The sequence below is a fragment of the Diceros bicornis genome, chromosome 19, assembly GCF_020826845.1.
Source record: "Diceros bicornis minor isolate mBicDic1 chromosome 19, mDicBic1.mat.cur, whole genome shotgun sequence".
In the NCBI taxonomy this organism is placed as follows: Eukaryota; Metazoa; Chordata; class Mammalia; order Perissodactyla; family Rhinocerotidae; genus Diceros; species Diceros bicornis.
In genome coordinates, this window is record NC_080758.1 from 25,150,971 (window position 1) to 25,175,026 (window position 24,056).

The 24,056-nt window shown below is 38.2% G+C and overlaps 1 protein-coding gene across 6 annotated transcripts in view; it reads right to left on the bottom strand.

Moving 5' to 3' along the window:
- Nucleotides 1-24,056, bottom strand: part of ITCH (itchy E3 ubiquitin protein ligase) — a 127,172-nt gene that overhangs the window by 86,777 nt on the left and 16,339 nt on the right. For all 6 annotated transcript variants that reach the window (XR_009222915.1, XM_058562874.1, XM_058562870.1 and 3 more), the window contains one exon: nucleotides 2,426-2,516. Coding sequence is in view for 4 of the 6 variants with exons in the window: in XM_058562870.1 (XP_058418853.1) it covers nucleotides 2,426-2,516 (91 nt within the window). In the remaining 2 variants the exon portion in view is untranslated. The remainder of the gene's footprint in view (nucleotides 1-2,425; nucleotides 2,517-24,056) is intronic.

Below are 24,056 nucleotides of genomic sequence, written 5' to 3' on the forward strand. Positions count from 1 at the left end.
TTTTATTAAATTGTTTTTGCCCTATACTTGTGCATTCTCAGAATGTTTAGACCCAAGATTAAAAACTTTAAAATGGCTAAGAATTATGTCTTCTTGAGGTGCATTGAGGCATTTATTAAATGTTTTTCCTACTATGATAATAAAGATGATAGCAAATAAGATAGCTAGTTTATGCAAAGAAAAAGTCTAAAGGTAAGTAAACCTAAATCTAAGAAATATAACAATATTTATCTCTGAGGACTAAGATTATAAATAAGGACTCCTCATTTTATAATTTTACTGAGTTTTTGAAAATAAAAAGCATGTATATTACTTATATAATCTGAAAAATTAAATAATGTTTTAAAAGATGGTTCCAATCAAAGGTTTCAACATTAAGGTGCCAAAAAGAAAAGAAAAGTCATAAGAACCCTGGCCCAATTTAAACCAGTTATTCAGGCTAGCTTGAGGATGGGGAGAGGGGGAAACAACCAGAATCTGGCTTTGGTAAATAAATACTAATATCTTTCACTGAGAATCAGATATTGCTGGGGCTGGCCTGGTGGCGTAGCGGTTAAGTGCATGCTCTGCTTCGGCGGCCCAGGGTTCGTGGGTTCAGATCCCAGGTGCAGACCTACACACTGCTCATCAAGCCATGCTGTGGCAGGTGTCCCACATATAAAGTAGAGGAAGATGGACACAGATGTTAGCTAAAGGCCAATATCTTCTTCAGCAAAACGACGAGGATTGGCAATGGATGTTAGCTCAGGGCTAGTCTTCCTCACACACAAAAAAAAGAATCAGACATTGCTAAGGAAAGAGACTGGAGTTACTGAAGGAATTCCCAAAAATCAATTCTAGGATGCTGTCACCTTAAGAAAGTGTCACTTTTATATAATTCAATCACTTTTAGGTTTTGAGGAGGATAATAAGTATATAGTGTGGACTAATATTCATAATCCAGAGATGGATATAAGCCAGGTATAGTAGAAACTAAAATACTATACAGAGGATGATAATTTGTCTACAATCAATAAATACCATTAAATTAAAGGGAGAGAGACTGGGGTTTCACTCTATGACAGAGACACATGCAAGTCCGAAGAAAATCCAGTGACTCACCTTGGCTAGTGCAAATAGTTCATATATAAAGACCTACAAAGACATCATATGGAGCCAGACGGTGAAACGTCTTAGCCCAGGTTAAAGAAATTCTATACCATAGTCAAGGAGAAGCACTTAAGGTTTTTGAGCAGGAATGCAACATTTCAGGTGGCATATTAAGAACATTAATCTGAAAGTGATATACTTGGTTAGTATGGTTACCAGAGAGAGATATTAGTTAAGTAATAGCAACCAAAGGATTTAAACAGATATTTCTCAAAAAAAGATATACAAATGGTCAATAAGCACATGAAAAGATGCTCAACATTGTTAGCCATCAGAGAAATGTAAATCAAACCTATAATGAGATACCACTTCACACCTACTAGGATGTCAAAAAGACAGATAAGCATTGGCAAAGATGTGGAGAAATTGGAACCCTCAAACATGGCTGGTGGGGAATGTAAATAGAGCAGATGTTTTGAAAATAATTTGGAATTCCTCACAACGCTAAACATGGATACTATATGACCCAATGATTCTACTTCTAGGTATATACTCAAGAAAACTGAAAACTTACAACTTCACAAAACCTGTACACAAATATTCGTAACATTCTTCATAATAGCCAAAAAGTAGAAACAACCCAAACATCCATCAACTGATAAATGGATAAATACAATGTGGTATGTCCATACATGGAATATTATTTGGCAATAAAAAGAAATAAAATGCTAATACATGCTACAACATGGATGAACCTTGAAAACATTATACTAAAGGAAAGAACTCAGAGACAAAAAGACCACACATTTTATTATTCCATTTATATAAAAGATCCAGAATAGGCAAATCTATAGAGACAGAAAAGTAGTTAGTGGTTGCCTAGGGCTGAGGGTGGTTGGGAGATATGAAGAGTGACTGCTAATGGTTAGAGGCTTCTTTCTGGAGTGGTGAAAATATTCTAAAATGGACTGTGGTGATGGCTGCACAACTCTGTGAATGTACTAACAATCACTGACCTCTAAACCTATGGTATGTGAATTATCTCTCAATAAAGCTATTAATACAATACAAAACAAAAAGCAATTGCCCAGGCACCAATTTAAATGGAAAAAAAAAACAAACCCACAAATCCTGCAAAATACCCAAGAATATCCTGAAATAAAAACGTAATCTTTACACATCTAAACATTTTGTTCATTCATTCATTAAGCAAATATTAATTCAGCAATATTAATTACAGTATATGTAACAGCCATTAAAGATTTTCTTCTCTTAAGATTCCTTTTTATCCTAGGGGAAACAAAAAAGTAAAGTAGTGGACCTTTTTAAGACTTACCAGTGATCTGAAGTTGTGATTTCATGGTCAGGCTACCCATTGAACCAAACTGTGATCCACTGTCAGACATACCACCGACAGGACAGCAAACCTGAACACGGCAAAAAAGACACTGTAAACATCAAATATTCCCATTTAAAAATTAAGTAAATAGTACTAACCAGGCCATTTCCACGTCCCACATAATAACCAGTGGGCTTCACATTGCTAAATACAATTTTCAATTCTAGTATTCATCCTGCCTAACCTATCAGCAAAATCTGGCACTGGTTGATCATTCCTTCTTCTACGGTTTACTTTCTTCCCTTCAGTTCCCAAGACACATTCTCTAGGTTTATATCCTTCCTCATTGATTCTTAGTCTCTTAGTCTTCTTAGTCTCCTTTGAAGATTCCTGCTCTTCTCTCCACTCTTTAAGGTTGGAGTATCCTAGGGCTCAGTTCTTGGTTCCCTATTCTCAAACCTCTCTGTGGTACTACTCATTTCCTCAAGGATATCACCCAGTGTTATGGCTTTAAATATCATCTATATATCATCAACTCTCAACTTTATATTTCTATCCCAGACTTCACTTCTAAACTCTAAACAACTTCCCTTGGGTATCTAAAAGACATCTCAAATTTAACACATCCAAAACTGAACTCCTGATCTTCCCTGTAAACTCTCTCCATTGACAACAACTCCACCCTTTCAGATGCTCAGGCTAAAAACCTTGGAGTCATCCTTGACTCCTTCTTTTATATTTCCCTTCCAACCTGCTGGCAAATTCTATTGTCTCTATTTGCAAAACATATCCAGAATCCAACCATTTCTCACCACCTATACCACCAATCTGTTCAGAGCCACCTCTGACAGCCATCTTTTTCCTGTATTATGCCTCTCTCCTAGATTACTGCAATAACCTAACAGGTCACCCTGTGTCTACCCTCGTCTAGCTTCAGTACCTATTCTCAACACAACCAAGATGACTCTTAAAATGTTCAAAACTCCGCAAAGGCTTCCCATTTTACTCAGAGTAAAAGACTAAATTCTTACAATGACCTAAAAGACCTTACATTATGAGTGCTTCCTCTGCTCCCAATTTCCTGATCTTATTTCCTTGTACTCCCCTCCCCTACTCAGGCACCTACCTCCTTGTTATTTCTCAAATATGCCAACATGTTCTATTCCTCAAATATGCCAGCACGTTTTAACCTTAGGACCTTTGATTTTCTTGTTCTCTTGACGATATTACAGTCTACTCCACCTACCCTGGTCACTTTTTTCTTCTGTAGAATATGTCACCTTCTGACATACTAAGTAATTTACTTGGTAATTATGTTTATTGGTTTTGACTCTCCAGGCTAGAATATAAACTCCATGTGAGCAGGAATCTTTGTTTTGTTCACTGATGAAACCCAGAAGCCCGAAAGAGTGCCTGACATATAGAAAACACTTAAATATCTGTTCAATGAAACGAACAAAGAAATAGCTATTGAATTATACTAAATGAACAACTCCAACATATCTTCTTCAATCCCTAATCATGGAAGAGGTAATCCCTGTGTATAAACAGCATGATTCATACAGCAAAGGTTTTATAACAAAGTCAGGGCACTTGGGCTTGATTCCTGGCTACAACACTTACTATATGATACTATGTGAGTTAGGTAACCTCTCTAGGTCCCAGTTTCCTGTCAGAAAAATGGGGATAACACCACCTCTATCTCACAGGGTTGTTGTAAAAACTGAATGATTATGTATATGAAAAAAGTGCTCTGTAAATGTTTATTTATCATTAACTGTGCTTGAATTAAACTAAAAATGTTTGTAAAATAAAAATCTTTTCTTAGGCTTTTGGGGACTGGATAAAAATATCAGAAATATTTCAAGTGGGTCAAGGTAAAAATTAAAAGTCAAACAAAATTTACTTAGCACTTACTATTTGCCAGGTACTCTGTAAGAAGTACACAAATACAATACAGCAAACAAAATATCTTGAAACTACAAAGGCATTGCCTTGAGATTTTATACACAACGAGGTTTCCATTAAAAATTTTAAATATAAAACAATTCTCATGTCTTCTCAAATCTGCCAAGAAGAAATGGAACAGTAATTCCTACTGAGACAAACTCTATAAAATCCAATATGTTTTATCCATTGACTTATACCTGAAAATGCTCAAAGCTAAAACTTTGGCCTTAACTATAGTGACTAGCTCATTCCCTTGACCTGGTGTACATATATGTATTTTTTCTCCTTCAGCTTCTTTATTTAAATTGCACCATTTCAGATGTTTTATAACCTACAATTTACTAAAAGGGCCCTTTTATTTCACTTAGGTTGTATGCGTACATAAATAAAGACATAAATAAAGTCATTAGTAGTCATCCAGAATATAAAGGAAATGAGATGTAATATAAAAGCTTTAACAATGTATTGCATAGGATATTCTTCTAATTCAAACTGCCTGTTAGAGAAAGGGCCCTCAAAGACATCATTACCACATTCTATATAGTTATTATTTTCTCCTCGATACCGAAAAGACTATTTGCCACAGAACTATGACATCAAGACAAGTAAATTAAGAGGGAGCGAGAAAAATCCAATATCTGAGTGCTGATTTTATGCATGATAAAGTACTACTCTAGGTGCTGATCTATATCAACAATTTATTGCTGGAAAAATACCCTTTTTAATAGTGTAGACTATTCTACATTAACCTAAACTGTCTATTACTTACAAAGTTGCAAAGAAAAGAAATTAAAAATCTCCACAGAAATAAAATATATTTTAAAAACTCAAATTAACTTCATGTAGAAAAGATTAACAGAAGTACAGAACAGTGATTCTCTCCAGATAATTACAGAGAATCACTGTGGTAGAACTGTGAGATGCTCTGCAAAAACATGCTGGTAATTTTAATTATTTATGTACTTGAAACATTTGTTTTACATAATCAAAATTAACTAAGTATTTTAAATTCCTGAAAAGAATAAAAATTACCATTTGTATAACAGCAAAATAGAAAAACTAAAGAAACCACCTAAATATCAATCAGCAACCAGTTAAATAAACCACATACTCATACCATAATAAAACACTGTGCAGCCATTAAAACAAGTAACTTACTAATGACTGAAATGGAATGATTCCAAGAACATTTTTTTTAAAGTTACAGAATATTACAACATGATGTTATTTTTGCAAACAAAAACTATACATTCCTATAGGTACATATATTTATAATTAATGCAGAAAAAGTATAAAATCCCAAACTGGTAACGGTGGTTACCTTTGTGCACATGGGGGCGGTCTGTGTACTAAAGAAGGTGGTTGTGGGTAACTTTGGTTTTATATGTATTGTTGGAGGTTTTTAAAAGAAAACGTGTATCACTGATGACTTGTAGAATTTAAAAAACAGGCAAGACAGAGTAGACAGAATGCAGAATCTACACTTCAAGCCCCATCTTCTCCCCTGAGCTCCAGACTCTTATGTTTGAATATTATTTATAACTTCCTACATGGTTAAAATGACTAAATCAAAACTGTCTGTATCTGGGCACACTCACCCTGGCCTCAACAGCACCACCATCCAAAAGCTGCTCAAGCCAAAGATACGGGCATTATCTTTCCCTCACCAACAAGTTCTAAAAATACCACCAACAAAATATACCCTACTACATACCCTAAAATATATACGTACTTTTCTCCTTCTCTTCTTAACCATCGTAGTCCAAGCTACACACATCCATCCCTTCCCTGTCAATAAATTACTACAAGTCATTAAACTGTTTGAGTTTAATATTTCATTCTCCCCCTCACCCACTGCAAATTTGGCTTTCTTTCTATTTTTCAAACACACTAAGGTCATTCCAGCCTTACAGCCTTTGCACTAACTGTTCCCTCTGCTGGGAATGCTTTTTCCTCTATCTTTAAATAGCTAACACCTTCTCTTATTCAGGCCTCAAGTTAAATATCACCTCCTCAGAGAGGTCTGCCCTGCCTATCCAATCTAAAATAGCCATCCTATTACTTTCTATCACATCATTGAAAATTTCCTGATTTGTTTACTGACTATAAGGTCCACAAAAGTAGGCACCTTGTCTACCTTCTTAATCAATGCCCAGAATATTCTACAGTTTGTCTTTTTTTAATTAACTAAAGTCTACAGTGTATATTAAGGTTCACTCTTTGTGTTGCACGGCTCTATGGGTTTTGACAAATGCATGATGCCATGTATCCACCATTACAGTATCAAACAGAATAATCTCACCACCCTAAAAATCCCCTGTGCTTCACCTATTCATCCCTCTCCCCTCACTCAGAACCTCTAGTAACCTCTGATCTTTTTACTGTCTCTGTAGTTTTGCTTCTTCCAGAATGTCAGACAAGTAGAATCATACAATTTGGAGCTTTTTCAGGCTGGCTTCTTTCACTCAGCAATATGATTAAAGTCCCTCCATACTTTTTCATGGCTTGACAGTTCTTTTTTTTTTTTTAATTGCTGAATAATGTTCCACTGTATGTCTGTACCACAGTTTATCCATTCACTATGAAGGACATCTTGGTCACTTCCAATCTGGGGCAATTATGAAAAAAGTTGCTATAAATATTCATGTGCAAGTTACTGGTGGACATAAGTTTTCTACTCAAACAGGAATACAACTGCAGGATGATAATGGTAAGCCTATGTTTTAGCTCTGTAAGAAATTGTCAAATGGTCTTCGAAAGCAGCTGTACCATTTTGCATTCCTAGTAGGACCAAAGGAGAATTCCTATTACTCTATATCCTCACCAGCATTTGGTATTGTTACCTTTTTGGAATTTAGCCAGTCTAATAGGTATACAGTGATATTTCACTGATGGTTTAATTTGCAATTCCCATATAACATATGATGTGAGCATCTTTTCATATGTTTATTTGCCATCTATGTATATTTGGTGAGGTAGCTGTTCAGATCTTTTGCTCACTTTTTATTTTCTTACTATTGCACTTTAAGAGTTCTCTGTCTATTTTAGGGCCGGCCCTGTGGCTTAGCGGTTAAGTGCGCGCGCTCCGCTGCTGGCGGCCCAGGTTCGATCCCGGGCACGCACCGACGCACTGCTTCTCTGGCCATGCTGGGGCTGCGTCCCACATGCAGCAACTGGAAGGATGTGCAGCTATGACCTACAACTATCTGCTGGGGCTTTGGGGAGAAATAAATAAATAAAATTAAAAAAAAAAAAATAAGAGTTCTCTGTATATTTTAGATACAAGTCTTTTACCAGATATGTGTTTTGCAAATATTTTCTTACAGCCTATGGCTTCTCTTTTCACTCTCTTATGGGGGATCAGAATTGGCCACCTCAGAATATGTCTCTTTGCCTTAATTATTTGTAAGAACAAAAGACTCTAAAAGAAACTTTGACCTTCCCCCTAACTGCCTAAAAGAATTTAAGATAAAAGGCCTGTCCCCAGGACAGGCCATCACCATAGATAACTCTGAGTATCGGTAGACTGTGAGGGTCCTTGCTAAGCCCACCCTTATCAAAGTTCTATCTACCAAACATTTGCTTTTCCATTTCCAGGTGAATTGCCTTCCTCCCCTTTGAAGTCCCAAACCACTATCCCCAACATCCTCCTTTGTCTTTAGCTGAAGATGATATTTAAGCTGGCAGCTTGGCCATTTTGGCTGAGTTACTCAGTTTTCCTGAGTCTCTCCCACGTATACATGTTATAAAGCTTCGTTTGATTTTCTCCTGTTATTCTGTCTCATGTCAATTTAATTCATAGTGAAACCGGCAAACAGCCATTGATGATTAACCAGCTAGTAACTATGGGGGATTGGAATTTGCCAGCTCAGAATATGTCTCTGCCTGAATGACACATTGGCCCCTACCCCCACTACAGAACCAAAGGAGTTTGGGATGGGAGGCCTGCCCCCAGAATAGGCCATTACCATAGACATCTCCGGTGTCTGGGTGGGTCCGTGCTACGCCCATTCTTAGTTCTGGCTACCCTTGATGAGAAACATTTACATTTGAAAAGAAAATCTCCATCGGTAAGGGTATCTTCTTCCTTGTACCAGGAAGAAGCGGGGGATGGCCTTACCTAGAAACCTATCAGAATGGAAGGCAAGGACTTAAATCTGCATGATAAACTTACTCATTGTTAACTGTGCAGTTTGGGCAATATGCTATCTGACTCCCACTACGTTCCTATAGATGACATCCCCCTGGAGCCTGGGTTACCATGGTAATGGGTGTTTGAGCTATTTTTTCAGGAATTGAACTCCTTGTCCACTTCAGGCCGGATTGAGACCACCAACCCATCAACTGGGCCCTTCTGATGGCAAGAGGTTGGAATTCCACCCTCAGGGCACGCTAATGCCGCCATTCTGTGAACATGTGTCCTACAAAGAGGCATGAAGGCTGACTATGCTTGCGCAAATCATCAATTACCACATCTCTCCTCACCTCCAATCATTTCAGACCACCTTGCCCCCTTCCCCATAAATACCTGAGTCCATATTTTCGGGGAGGCGGATTTGAGACTTGTTCTCCCCTTTTCCTCACTTGGTTGCCTTGTGATTAAACCCTCTCTCTCTGTAGTCTCGTTGTCTTGGTGATTGGCTTTCTGGGTGGCGGGCAAAAATGGACCTGGTGCAGTAACAAGTGCCCAGCTAGAAGGACCCAGAAGGTAGAGGATTTGTCTTCCTCCCATACACTCTTAACAGTGTAAAGGTTCTGGTCACCAATTCCAATGTGTGGGTATGTGTGGAGTGAATTTTCCCACACCAACAAGCAATTCTCTGACATCAGCTGGGTGTCCTACAATTTAACTCAATTCTCCCCAGAGATAGTGTCAAATCCCACAGGTTAAGGGGTCAGCCCTACAAGATTGCCCCCCCCACCCCCACTTCAGACATCAGTCACAAGTCTAGGCTGTCATGCTTCTGACTGACCAGCTATAAATTGGTGGTTCCTATGTCCTCTCCTTGGGTCTGATTAATTTGCTAGAGTAGCTCACAGAACTCACAGAAACATTTTACTTACTAGATTACTGGTTTATTATAAAAGAATAAAACTCAGAAACAGCCAGACGAAAGAGATGCAAGGGCAAGATATGGGGAATGGGTGCACAGCTTCCATGTCCTCTCCCAGCATGCCACTCTCCCCAAATTTCCACGTGTTCACTAACCCGGAAGCTCTCTGAACCCCATACTTTTGGGTTTTTATGGAGGCTTCATTGTATAGGGATGATCGATTAAATCATTGGCTGGTGGCAACTGAACTTAATCTCCAGCCCCTCTCTCCTCCCCAGAGGTTGGGGGTGGGAGGGGACTGAAAGTTCCAACCCTCTTATCACATGGTTGGCTCCACTGGCAACCAGTCCCCATCCTTAAGCGCTATCCAAAAGTCACCTCATTGACATAACAAAAGACATCTTTATAGCTCTTATCAGTTAGGAAATTCCAAGGGTTTTAGGAGCTCTGTGCCAGAAACAGGATAGAAGACCAGACCAGATATATATATTTCTTATTAAAACATCACAATAGCACACAGTGCCTTTTGTAGACCAGATTTTTTTGGTGAGGAAGATCAGCCCTGAGCTAACATCTGATGCCAATCCTCCTCTTTTTTTTTTTTCCTGAGGAAGACTGGCCCTGAGTTAACATCGTGCCCATCTTCCTCTACTTTATATGGGACCCCGCCACAGCATGGCTCGACAAGCAGTGCCTCGGTGTGCGCCTGGGATCCGAACCGGTGAACCCTGGGCCACCGCAGGAGAGCGTGGGCACTTAACCACTTGCGCCACCAGGCCGGCCCCCAGATTTAATTTTAATAAAGTCTAACATTAATTTTGTCTTTCATGGATTGTGCTTTCGGTGTTGTGTCTAAAAACTCATCACCATCTCTTCAACGAACGGTGCTGGTACAACTGGATATCCACATGTAAAAGAATGAAGTCGGACGCCCTACCTCACACCATATACCAAAACTGTAATCACAGGACCAGGAACAGAATTTGTCACACCAAAATATGCCTCTTTGGCATAAGAATTATTTTAGGCTGATTATTTTGAAGAAACAGCAGACATAGGGAAAAGCTCTGAAAACCTAGTAGAAGTTACCCATTTGTAGGGGAAATTTACATTTATAAAGAGAAATTTCCATTTGTAAGGGTGTCTTCCTCTCTGAGCCAGGAAGGAGAGGAAGACTAAATCTCTAGAAATCCTTATGAGTAGAGAAGGGAATTATTTAAATCTACATAACTTCATTCTTGTTTACTGTGCTGACCTCACCTTAACAACAGAACGTTAAGGCTATTTTTCAGGGGCAGCGAGCCACCTAGGAGTGTGTGCAAGAAGAGAAAATTTTGATCTGCCAATCAACACTCATCCTGCCAGTGCTTCTGCATAACAGCCTGATCCCTTAAACCTGACCCTATATCCTGGATCGGGGAGACAGATTTGAGAGCCCTTCTCCTGTCTCCTTGCCAATCGTTTGCATAATAAGAAACTTTCTTCCATCAAAGACGGATGTACACAGTATCGGCTTCTGTGCACAGGGGTGGAGAGCCCTTGCTCAGTATCAAAACTAAGTAAAAAATGGATCAAAGATAAGCAACGTGGACTGGACGTTACTCTCAAAGAATTGTGATTGTGTGTTTTGACCTGTCTGGAAGTTCCCTGAAGGATTGGCTCAAGGGCTTGCCTTTGTTTTCCCTGCCTTGGAGGTTCCTCGGTGCTGAGACACCTTCCTAAGTAGCCAAAAGCATTTAACAGCAAATGTATTAACCACTACCTCGGGGACAAGGGATTACAGGTGAGCACACAATAGACCAATTGAAAAGACTGGGAAGAAAGAGGCTGGAGAAGGAGACACTTGGGGTAATAAGGGCTTTGAAAAACTCCCGGGTATTACGTATTATGGAGAATCTAGAAGGCCATGCACATGCCCAGGGGTGGATGCATGCTCAGAAAAGCCCTGAGAAGACCCTGGCTCTTAACTCTGATTGACCTTCACGCTCCATGCAAACAAGTGAAAGCTAAGGCACAGTTTTAAACTGCCTGGCTAAGCATAGGAATGCCCCCAAATAGAGCCAATCTGCAAACACTGGTAGGGTTTGGGTTTTTTTGGTTCTAGGAGTTTAAGGATAGCTGTCAAATCACTAGCTGACTACTAACCTATGAGAACACAGACTTTAGTGGCCACACACAACAAAGAATACAGACTACACAAAATTAGTTTGGGAAAGTCACCAAACCAGCAAACAACCACCACAACAAGCAGCAACTAGAAATCATGAGGTGGGGGAAGAATCTGATTTCCAGAGTCTTCATCTTATAACATTCAAAATGTTCAGTTTTTATATTAGCAAACTGAATTCAACAGCACATTAATAGGATTAATACACCATGGTCAAGCGAGATTAATCTCTAGGATGCAAGGGTGGGTCAACATATGAAAATCAATGTGTTATATCACATTAAAAGAATTAAGGATAAAAATCACACGATCATCACAATTGATACAGAAAAAGCATTTGACAAAATTCAAGTCTTTCATGATAAAAATTGTCAAACTAGGAACAGAAGGAAATTACCTCAACAAAATAAAGGCTATATACGAAAATCTCACAGCTAACATTGCACTCAATGGTGAAAAATTAAAAGCTTTTCCTCTAATACCAGGAACAGGACAGGATGCCCACTCTCGCCACTTTTATTCAACATAGTAGTGGAACTCCTAGCCAGGTCAATTAGGCAAGAAAAGATATAAAAGGTATCCAAATTGGAAAAGAAGAAGTAAAATGATCTCTGTTCCCAGACAACATAATCTTATATATAAAATCCTAAAGACTTCACACAAAAACTGTTTAAAAAACTAATTAAAAAATTCAGCAAACTTGCAAGATACAAAATCAACATACAAAAATCAGCTGCATCTCTAGACACTAACAATTAACTATCTGAAAAAGACATTAAAAAAAATCCCATTTATAATAGGATCAAAAAGAACAAAATACTTAGGAATAAACTTAACCAAGGAGATGAAAACTATAAAACATTGCTGAAAGAAATGAAAAACAACACAAATAAATGGAAAGATATCCTGTATTCATGGATTGGAAGATTTAGTATTGTTAAAATGTCCATACAACCTAAAGCAATCTATAAATTCAATCTCTATCAAAATCCCAATGGCAGTTTTTAAAGAAATAGAAAACAAAAAATCCTAAAATTCAAATGGAACCACAAAGGGTCCCAAATAGCCGAAATAAAATTGAGAAGGAAGAACAAAGTTGGAGATACCACACTTCTTGATTTCAAAATACATTACAAAGATACAGTAATTAAGCCAGTATGATACTGTCATAAAGACAGACATATAGACCAGTGGAACAGAATAGAGAGCCCAGAAATAAACCCACAAATACATAGTCAACTGATGTTCAACAAGGGTGTCAAGAATACACAATGGAGAAAGGACAGTCTCTTCAACCAGTGGTGTTAGGAAAACTGGATATCCACATGCAAAAGAATAAAACTGGACCCTTATCTTACACTATACACAAAAATCCACTCAAAATGGATTAAAGACTTAAATATACAACAGGAAACTGTAAAAATCCTAGAAGAAAATATAGGGAAAAAGCTTCATGACATTCATCTTGGCAATGGTTTCTTAGATATTATACGAAAAGCACACGCCACAAAAACCAAAATAGACAAGAGGAACTACATTAAACTAAAAAGCTTCTGCTCTGCAAAGAAAACATCAACAGAGTGAAAAGGCAACCCATGTAAAGGCAGAAAATATTGGCAAACCATATATATATATGATAAGGAGTTAATATCCAAAATACATGAGAAATTCCTACAACTCAATAGCAAAAAAAAAACCAAATAACCCAATTAAAAAAAGAGCAAAGAACTTGAAGAGACATTTCTCCAAAGAAGACATACATACCACCAACAGGTATATGAAAAGATGCTTGACATCACTAATTATCAGGGATATGCAAATCAAAACCACAATGAGACATCACCTCACACCTGTTAGGATGGCTACTACCAAAAAACAAAAGATAACAAGTGTTGGCAAGGATGTGGAGTAATTGGAACTCTTGTACACAGTTGGTGTATCTCTTATATTGAATATAGAGACAAAAATTGTCAACAAAATACCAGCAAATTGAATCCAGCAACATCCCATGACCAACTGGATTTTATACCAAGAATGCAAAGTTGGATAAATATCAAAAAAATCAATTAATATAATATGCCACATCACTAGAATAGAAAACAAAAAAGACATGATCATCGTAACAGACACAAAAAAGGCATTTGACAAAACTCAATACCTCTCCACGATAAAAACACCCAAGGAATTAGGAGCAGAAGAGAACTTCCTCAACCTGATAAAGGGCATCTATTAAAAATCCACAGCTGGGGCCGGCCTGGTGGCGCAAGCAGTTAAGTGCGTGCGCTCCGCTGCGGTGGCCCGGGGTTTGCCGGTTCGGATCCCGGGCACGTACCGACGCACTGCTTGTGAAGCCATGCTGTGGTGGCATCCCATATAAAGTGGAGGAAGATGGGCATGGATGTTAGCCCAGGGCCAGTCTTCCTCAGCAAAAAAGAGGAGGATTGGCAGATGTTAGCTCAGGGCTGATCTTCCTCACACACACACAAAAAAATCCACAGCTAACATCCTACTTAATGGTGAAAGACTGAATGCTTTCCCCCTAAGATCAATAACAAGACAAGAATGCAGCTCTCGCCACTTTGATTCAATATTGTACTGGAGTTTCTTGCCAGGGTAATCACGAAAGAAAAGGAAATAAAAAGCATACAGATTGGAGAGGAAGAAGTAAAACTATCCCCTATTTGAAGATGACATGATCTTGTGTATAGAAAATCCTAAAGAATCCACTTAAAATCTTTTAAATTCAGCAAGGCTGCAGGATATACAAAAGCCATTGTATTTCCATATGATAGCAATAAAAAAGATCTGAAAATGAAATTAAGAAAACAATTCAATTTATAATAGCATAAAAATGAATACTTAGGAATAAGTTCAACAAAAGAAGTACAAAACTAAAAACTAAAGAAGACCTACATGAATGAAGACTTAACATCATTAAGATGGCAACAGTCCCCAAAATGATCTACAGGTTAATTACAATCATTATCAAAATCTCAACTGCCTTTTTTGCAGAAATTCACAAGCTGATCCTAAAATTCATATGGAAATGCAAAGGATCAGGAATAGACAAAATCTGGAAAACGAAAAACAAATTTGGAAGACTCACACATCCCAATTTCAAAACTTACTACAAAGCCACAGTAATCAAGACAATGTGTCATTGGTACAAGCACAGATATACAGGTTAACAGAATAGAACTAAGTCAAGAAATAAACCCAAATATCTATGGCCGACTGATTTTTGACAAGAGTGCTAAGACAATTAAACTTTTCAACAAATGGTGCTGGAACAAGTAGATATTCACATGCAAAAGAATGAATCTGGATCCCTATCTGACACCCATGGACAAAATTTAACTTATGGATCACACACCTAAATCTAAGAGCTAAAACTATAAAACTCTTAGAAGAAAACAGGCGTAATTCTATGCGACCTTGCATTAGACAATGGTTTCTTAGATATAACACCAAAAGCAACAAAAGAAAAAAAAGATAACTTGGACACAAATCAAAATTTAAAAGTTTTGTGCTTCAAAAAACACCATGATAGGGCCGGCCCCATGGCTTAGCGGTCGAGTGCGTGCAATCCACTGCTGGCGGCCCGGGTTTGAATCCCGGGCGCACACCGATGCACTGCTTCTCCGGCCATGCTGAGGCTGTGTCCCACATACAGCGACTAGAAGGATGTGCAGCTATGACACACAACTATCTACTGGGGCTTTGGGGGAAAAAAATAAGTAAATAAATAAAATTATTAAAAAAAAAAAAAAAAACACCATGATGAAAACGAGAAGCCAACTCACAAAACGGGACAAAATTTTTATATATCATATATTTGATAAAAGTATCTAGAATATATAAAGAACTCTTATAATTCAACATAAAAAGACAAATGACTGAAAAATTGGCAAAAGACCTGAATAGACATTTCTTCAAAGAAGATACACAAATGGCCAATAAGCACATGAAAAGATGCTCAACATCATTAGCTATCAGGGACATGGAAATCAAAACCACAACAAGCTACCACTTCACAACTACTAGGATGGCTATAATCAAAATGATAGATAAGTGTTGACAAGAATGTGGAGAAATTAGAACTTTCATACACTGCTGGTGGAAATATAAAATGGTACAGCTGCAGTGGAATACAGTTTTTTGGTTCCTCAAAAAGTTAAACATTGAGGGGCCGGCCCGGTGGCATGGCAGTTAAGCGCGCGCACTCCGCTGCAGTGGCCTGGGGTTCAATCCCGGGCACGTACCAACTCACCGCTTGTCAAGCCATGCTGTGGCAGCATCCCACATAAAGTGGAGGAAGATGGGCACGGATGTTAGCCCAGGGCCAGTCTTCCTCAGCAAAAAGAGGAGGATTGGCAACAGATGTTAGCTCAGGGCTAATCTTCCTCACCAAAAAAAAAAAAAAACAAAAAAAGTTAAACACTGAATTACTATATGATCCAACAATTCTACTCCTAGGTATATACCCAAGAGAAATGAAAACACGTCCACACAAAAACTTGAATGTGAACGTTCACAACAGTAGTATTCATAATAGCCAGAAAATCGAGGCCGGCCTGGTGGCGTAGTGGTTAAGTTAGCATGCTCTGGTTCAGCGGCCCGGGGTTCACAGGTTCAGATCCCGAGCGTGGACCTATGCACCGCTTATCAAGCCATGCTGTGGCAGGCGTCCCATGTACAAAAGTAGAGAAAGATGGGCACGGATGTTAGCCCAGGGCCAATCTTCCTCAGCAAAGAGAGGAGGATTGGCAACAGACGTTAGCTCAGGGCTAATCCTCACAAAATACAACAACAAAATACATAATAGCCAGAAAATAGAAACAACCCAAATGTCCATCAACTAATGAATGGATAAATAAAATGTAGTATATTCATACAATGGAATATTATTCAGCAATAAAAAGAAAGGAAGCACTAGTAAATACTTTAGCATGGATAAACTTTGAAAATATTATGCTAAGTGAAAGAAGCCACTCGCAAAGGACCATATATTGTATGATTCCACTTATATGAAATGTCTCGAGTAGACAAATCTATAGAGATAGTAAGTAGATTACTGGTTGCCTAGGGCTGAATGGATGAGGGGTTGGGGGTGACAGCTAAGGGGTGCAGGGATTATTTTGGGGATAAGGATGTTTTAAAGTTGATCGTGGTGATAGAGTCACGACTTTTAATACACCCAAAGGCAGTGAATTGTACATTTTAAATGGGTATATTGTATGATATGTGAACTATATCTCAATAAAGCTGTTTAAAACAAAAAAACAAAATAATTAGGGGAAAAACTTTATTTTTCTAAACTAAAATATTTTACTACCAATGGACCCTCACTAGAAGAATTTCTAAATGATGTACTTCAAGAATAAGGAGAATGATCCTCAAAGGAAGTTCTTCAATTCAAGATATAAAAGTGGCTAAGAAAGTGGTAAACATTAGGTAAATCTAAAATATATAAAACAATGTCTAACTTGGGGATTTAAAAATATGAAGTTAAAATACTGAATAACAGCATTAAAGTCAGGAATGGAGGTAAGTAGAGTTAATTGTTGCAAGATCCTTGTATTGCTCAGGACAAAGCAAACATACTGATTAAATTTTGTGAAGTTAATATGCAAGATAAAATTTCAAAGGGAAGCAGTACAAAACAATAAAAATAGGGCACACAAATTCCAAACCAGTATGGAGAAAAAAGACTTGAGAGAAAAAATGTATGAATCCAAAAGAACGCAAAAAGTAAGCAAAACCAAAAAAAAAAAAGGAATATGTGGGCTTTCACAAAAAGATGATAGATTACACATGTGCATCTGAATCTCCTTTTAACTCTGGTGAAGGAATATTAAAAATTAAAAAAGTAATAATAGTAAAAATGAAAAAAAATAGAAGTAGAGACAACAAGCAAGTAACTTCAATAAGCTACAAAGCAGAGGGACCAATGCTGACAGCACAGCCAAGAAACTTGACTCCTATGTTGGTAATGGCAAAAAGCCAAGAATCAAAATGGTTCACACTGCAGCGTCCTCCAAACGAAGCACCAGGTAATTCTGGAAGTAGGCAGTAAAGCTGGGACACAAAAGCAGGATTGGTTGAAAGCTGCTTACCAAACATTTTTTTTTTTTTTTTTTGTGAGGAGATCAGCCCTGAGCTAACATCCGCCAATCCTCCTCTTTTTTTTTTTGCTGAGGAAGACAGCCCTGGGCTAACATTGGTGCCCATCTTCCTCCACTTTATATGGGACGCCGCCACAGCATGGCTTACCAAGCAGTGCGTCCGTGCGCGCCCGGGATCCGAACCAGCGAACCCCGGGCCGCCGCAGCGGAGCGCGCGCACTTAACCGCTTGCGCCACCGGGCCGGCCCCAACTTACCAAACATTTTGATTCCTACATCCCCTACTTCATACCAGAAGGCTCAGGTTATTTTCTCTAGAGAGGGTAAAATAGAGCATCTCTGGAATGGGAGATGCCAGGCACAGCTGAAGGCTGGAGAACAGTGTATCAAAAACTGGAGAATTAAAGGAACACACACAAACTAAATGACAAAACTCCCCATCACCTTTTCCCACTTGGCTCTCACCCCACTGTAGCCAAGACTTAACCAACCACGCAGGAGATAGGACGAGTCTTCTTGTGAAGTTTCCCGAACAGTCCACCAGATAACCCTAAAGTGAGGTTCTCAGTGAACAAGTCTTCTCCTCCCCACATGCACACTCAGAGCTCCCAGCCTGATTTTTAGTCTCCCACCCTTAAACATGATAAAGCATTAGCAGGCAATGTGAAAAGCTTCTATCATGAAAAGTGACGCCAAAGAAACACAGAAAGCTTCAAAAGATATATAAATATCCTCAGAGAGATGAAAAGATACTACATTCACGAAACAAAAACAGGATGCCGGAAAAAAAGAACATTCAGGGAAAAGAAGGAATTAGCATGAAAACTCTCCCCAACAGGAACAGCCTATACTACGGAGACAGGCTACACCAATTTGGTCAGCTCTTCAGTAGTTTGAAATTGTAAGCTCCGTACATAGATTTCAGCTTGTGAGAGCATTGGAGTAGGGATCAACTGATACCTGCTGCTGCCAGGCTGACAAAATAACTTGGTTGCCAGAGCTATGATATAATCTTAAATAATCTTGCAGCTTTAAACTACTTTTTGGTGCTCGTGAGGACCGGCTAGTGATATCCTGTTTTTCCTATGAGACCTGATAGCACAGGTGAGTTTTCCATTCTTTATTTTCATAAATATCTTTATATTTAAACTCCATTACTTAAGAAATCTTGCAATTTGGGAGAGGCTGATTAATATAATTTCCAAATACAAATGGGTAAATTGTGAATGACTGATGTAGTCAATGTCACCTAATTAACAATGACCAATATACAGTGTTAAGTAAGCACTATCAGGGCCGGCCGGTGGCTCAGCGGTTAAGTGCGCGCTCCGCTGCTGGCAGCCTGGGTTCGGACCCTGGGGGCGCACCGATGCACTGCTTCTCCAGCCATGCTGAGGCCGCGTCCCACATACAGCAACTAGAAGGATGTGCAGCTATGACATACAACTATCTACTGGGGCTCTGGGGGAAAATAAATAAATAAATAAATAAAATTATAAAATAAAATATGTCCACAAACTATTTGACACTCCTCCCTTCCAAAGACAGAACCTAATACCCTGCCTCTTGAATGTAGGGCAGATTTAGTGACTCTCTTCTAATGAGTAGAAAGTGGCAGGAAGTGACAGTATGTGACTTATGAGGCTAGATCATAAAAGGCAATGCCACAACACACAATGTATAAAGATGCAGTTTTGTAACATCAATAACTGAAATGGGTGATGACAGAGCTGCAAAAGAGCAGTTTTTGTATGTTATTGAAATTAAGCTATTATAAATTCAAATTAGAGTACTATAAATTTAGGATGTTAAATGTAAACCCCATGGTAACCACAAAGAAAATAGTTATAGGATATACAAAAAAGAAAATGAAAGGGAATGAAAATGTTTCACTACAAAATATCAACTAAGGGGCCAGCCTGGTGGTGTAGTGGTTGCGTGCACACACTCCTCTTCAGCAGCCCAGGGTTCATGGGTTCGGATCCCAGACACAGACCTATGTGCTGCTCGTCAAGCCATGCTGTGGCGGCATCCCATACAAAATAGAGGAAGACTGCCACAAATGTTAGCTCAGGGACAATCTTCCTCAAGCAAGAAGAGGAAGACTGGCAAAAGATATTAGTTCAGGGCCAATCTTCAACACCAAAAAAAAAATATATATATATATATTCACCAACTAAACACAATGATAGTAATGAAGGAAATGATGGACAAAAAAAGCTATGAGGCATACAGAAAACAAACAGTAAAATGAGGAACTAAGTCTCTCTTTATCAGTAATGACTTTACAGGTAAATGGATTAAACTCTCCAATCAAAACACAGAGATTGGCAGAACTGGATTAAAAACATGATCTAACTATATGCTGTCTACAAGAGACTCACTTTGGATCCAAACACACAAATAGGTTGAAAGTGAAATGATGGAAAAAGATATTCCATCTGAATACTAATCAAAGATAGCAGAGATGACTATACTAATGTCACACAAAATAGACTTTAAATCAAAAAAGGTTATAAGAGACAAAGGACACTACATATTAATAAAAGGTCCAATACAGCAAGAAGATACGATAATTATAAACATTTACATACCTTTTAACAGACCATCAAAACATATGAAGCAAAAACTGACATATTTGATGGAAGAAATAGACATTTCTCAGCATAATAAAAGGATTACACAACATGACCAAGTGGGATTTATTCCTGGAATACAAGGATGGTTCAACATATGAAAATCAATGTAATGCAGCATATTAACAGAAGGAAAAAACACACGATGGGGAAAAAACATGTGACAAAATTCAACACCTTTTTATGATAAAAACATTCAACAAACTAGGAATAGAAGGGAACTACCTCAACATAATAAAGGCTGTATATAAAAAATCCAAAGCAGATATCATATTCAATGGTGAAAGAATGAAAGCTTTTCCTCTCAGATCAGAAACAAGGCAAGGATGCCCACTCTCATCACTTCTATTCAACAAAGTACTAGAAGTCCAAGTCAAAGCAATTAAGCAAGAAAAAGAAATAAAAGGCATCCAAATTGGAAAGGAAGAAGTAAAATTCTCTGTTGGAAAATATGATCTTATATATAGAAAACGCTGAAGATTCCACACAAAAAAACTATTTGAAATAATAAATTCAGTAAAGTAGCAAGATACAAAATCAACACACAAAAATCAGTTGCATTTCTGTACACAAATAATCAACAATCAGGAAAACAACTCCATTTACAAACAGCATCAAAAACAATAAGACACTTAGGAATTAACCAATTGGGTAAAAGACTTGTAACACCAAAAACTACAAAACATTGCTGAAAGAAATTTAAGATGACACAAATAAATGGAAAGACACATTGTGTTTATGAACTGGAAGTCTTAATATCGTTAAGATGTGAATACTAGGGCCGGCCCCGTGGCTTAGTGGTTAAGTGTGCGCGCTGCGATGCTGGTGGCCCGGGTTCGGATCCCGGGTGCGCATCGAGGCACCGCTTCTCCGTCCATCCTGAGGCTGAGTCCCACATACAGCAACTAGAAGGATGTGCAGCTGTGACATACAACTATCTACTGGGGCTTTGGGGGGAAAAAATAAAATAAATAAAATCTTAAAAAAAAAAAAAGATGTGAATACTACTCAAAGCAATATACAGATTCAAGGCAACCCCTATCAAATTCCCAATGATGTTTCGTGCAGAAATAGAAAATTCATCCTAACATTCATATGGAATCTTAAGGGACCCTGAATAACCAAAACAATCTTTAAAAAGAGGAACAAAGTTGAAGGACTCACATTTCCTGATTTCAAAATTTAATACAAAGCTACAGTAATCAAAATAGTGTGGTACTGGCATAAAGACAGACATATAGACTTATTCTATTGGAACAGAATAGAGAGCCTAGAAATAAACTCTTACATATATGGTAGAATGATTTTTGACAAGGGTGCCAAGACCATTCAATCGAGAAAGGACAGTCTTTTCAACAAATGGTGCTGGGAAAACTGGCCATCCATTCACAAAAGAATAAAGCTGACCTCTTACCTAACACCATTCACAAAAATTAAAAATGGATCAAAGACCTAAATGGAAGATCTAAAACTATAAAACTCGTAGAGGAATTTTTAGGGCAAAAGTTTCACAACACTGGATTTGGCAATGATTTCTTGTCTAGGACATCAAAGGCACAGGCAACAAAAGAAAAAATTGACAAACTTTTGTGCAAAGGACACTATCAACAGAGTGAAAAGGCAATCTATGGAATGGCAGAAAATACCTGCAAATCATTCATTTACGGGATTAAGATCCAGAATATACAGAGAACTCCTAAAACTCAACAACAACAAAAAAACAAATAACTTGATTAAAAAATGGACAAAGGACTTGAATGGACATTTCTCCAAAGAAGAATGGCCAATAAGTACATGAAAAGATTTTCAACACCACTAATCATTAGGGGAATGCAAATCAAAACCACCTCCCACCCATTAGGATGGCTACTAACAAAATACCCCAGAAAATAACAAATTTTGTCAAAGATGCAGGGAAAATGGAAAGCTTGTGCACTGTAGGTAGGAATGTAAAACATACAGTTACTGTGAGAAACAGTATGGCGGTTCCTCAAATATTTAAAAATAAAATTACCATATGACCAAGCAATTCCACTTCTTGGTATACGCCCAAAAGAACTGAAGGCAGGGTCTTGAATAGGTATGACACCCGTGTTCATAGCAGCATTATTCACAATAGCTGAAATGTGGAAGCAAATCAAGTGTCCATCAACAGATGAATGGATAAGCAAAATGTGGTAAATACATATAACGGAATATTATTCAGTCTTAAAAGGAAGGAAATTCTGACATATGCTACAACACGGATGAACCTTGAGGACAGTATGCCAAGTGAAATAAGCCAGCCACAAAAAGATGATTCCATTTATATGAGGTACCTAGAGTAGTCAAAATCAGAGACAGAAAGTAGAATGGTGGTTACCAAGGGCTCAGGGGGGTGGAGGGAATGGGGAGTTATTGTTTAATAGGTACAGCTTCAATTTTGCAAGATGAAAAGAGTTCTAGGGACGGATAGTGATGATAGTTGCACAACAATACGAGTGTACTTAATACCACTGAACTGTACACTTAAAAATGGTTACGATGGTAAATTCACTGCTGCGTGTATTCCTGCTCATGGACTGGAAGAATAAACATAATTAAAATGCTCATCCTACCTAAAGCAATCTACAGATTCAATGCAATCAGAACCAGAATCCCAATGACATTCTTCACAGAAACAGAACAAAGAATCCTAAAATTTATATGAGGCAACAAAAGACCCCGAACAGCTAAAGCAATCCTGAGAAAAAAGAACAAAGCTGAAGGCATCACAATCCCTGACTTCAAAACACACTACAAACCTATAGTAATCAAAACAGCATGGTACTGGTACAAAAACAGACACACAGATCAATGGAACAGAACTGAAAGCCCAGGAATAAAACCATACGTGTAAGGACAGCTAATCATCAACAAAGGAGCAAAGAACATACAATGGAGAAAGGAAAGTCTCTTCAATAAATAGTGTTGAGAAAACTGGACAGCCACATGCAAAAAAAAACGAAGGTAGACCATTATCTTTCACCATACACAAAAATTAACTTAAAATGGATTAAAGACTTGAAGGTGAGATGTGAGGCCACAAAACTCCTGGAAGAAAATACAAACAGTACACTCTTTGACACCAGTCTTAGAAGAGTCAAATACCACATCTACTAGGGCAAGGGAAACAAAAGAAAAAATAAACAAATGGGGCAACATCAGACTAAAGAATTTCTGCAAGGCAAAGGAAACTAGGAACAAAACGAAAAGACAACCCACCAATTGGGAGAAAATATTTGCAAATCATATATCCAACAAGGGGTTAATCTCCAAAATTTATAATGAACTCATATAACTCAACAACAAAAAAACAAATAACTCGATCAAAATTTTGGCAGAGGATATGAACAGACATTTTTCCAAAGAAGATATATGGATGACCAACAGGCACATGAAAAGATATTCAACATCACTAATCAGGGAAATGCGAATCAAAACTACATTGAGGAGCTGGCCCCGTGCCATAGTGGTTAAGGTCGTGCACTCTGCTTTGGCAGCCCGGGGTTCACAGGTTTGGATCCTGGGCGTGGACCTAGGCACCGCTCATCAAGCCATGCTGTGGCGGTGTCCCATATACAAAACAGAGGAAGATGGGCATAGATGTTAGCTCAGGACCAATCTTCCTCAGCAAAAAGAGGAAGATTGGCAACAGATGTTAGCTCAGGGCCAATCT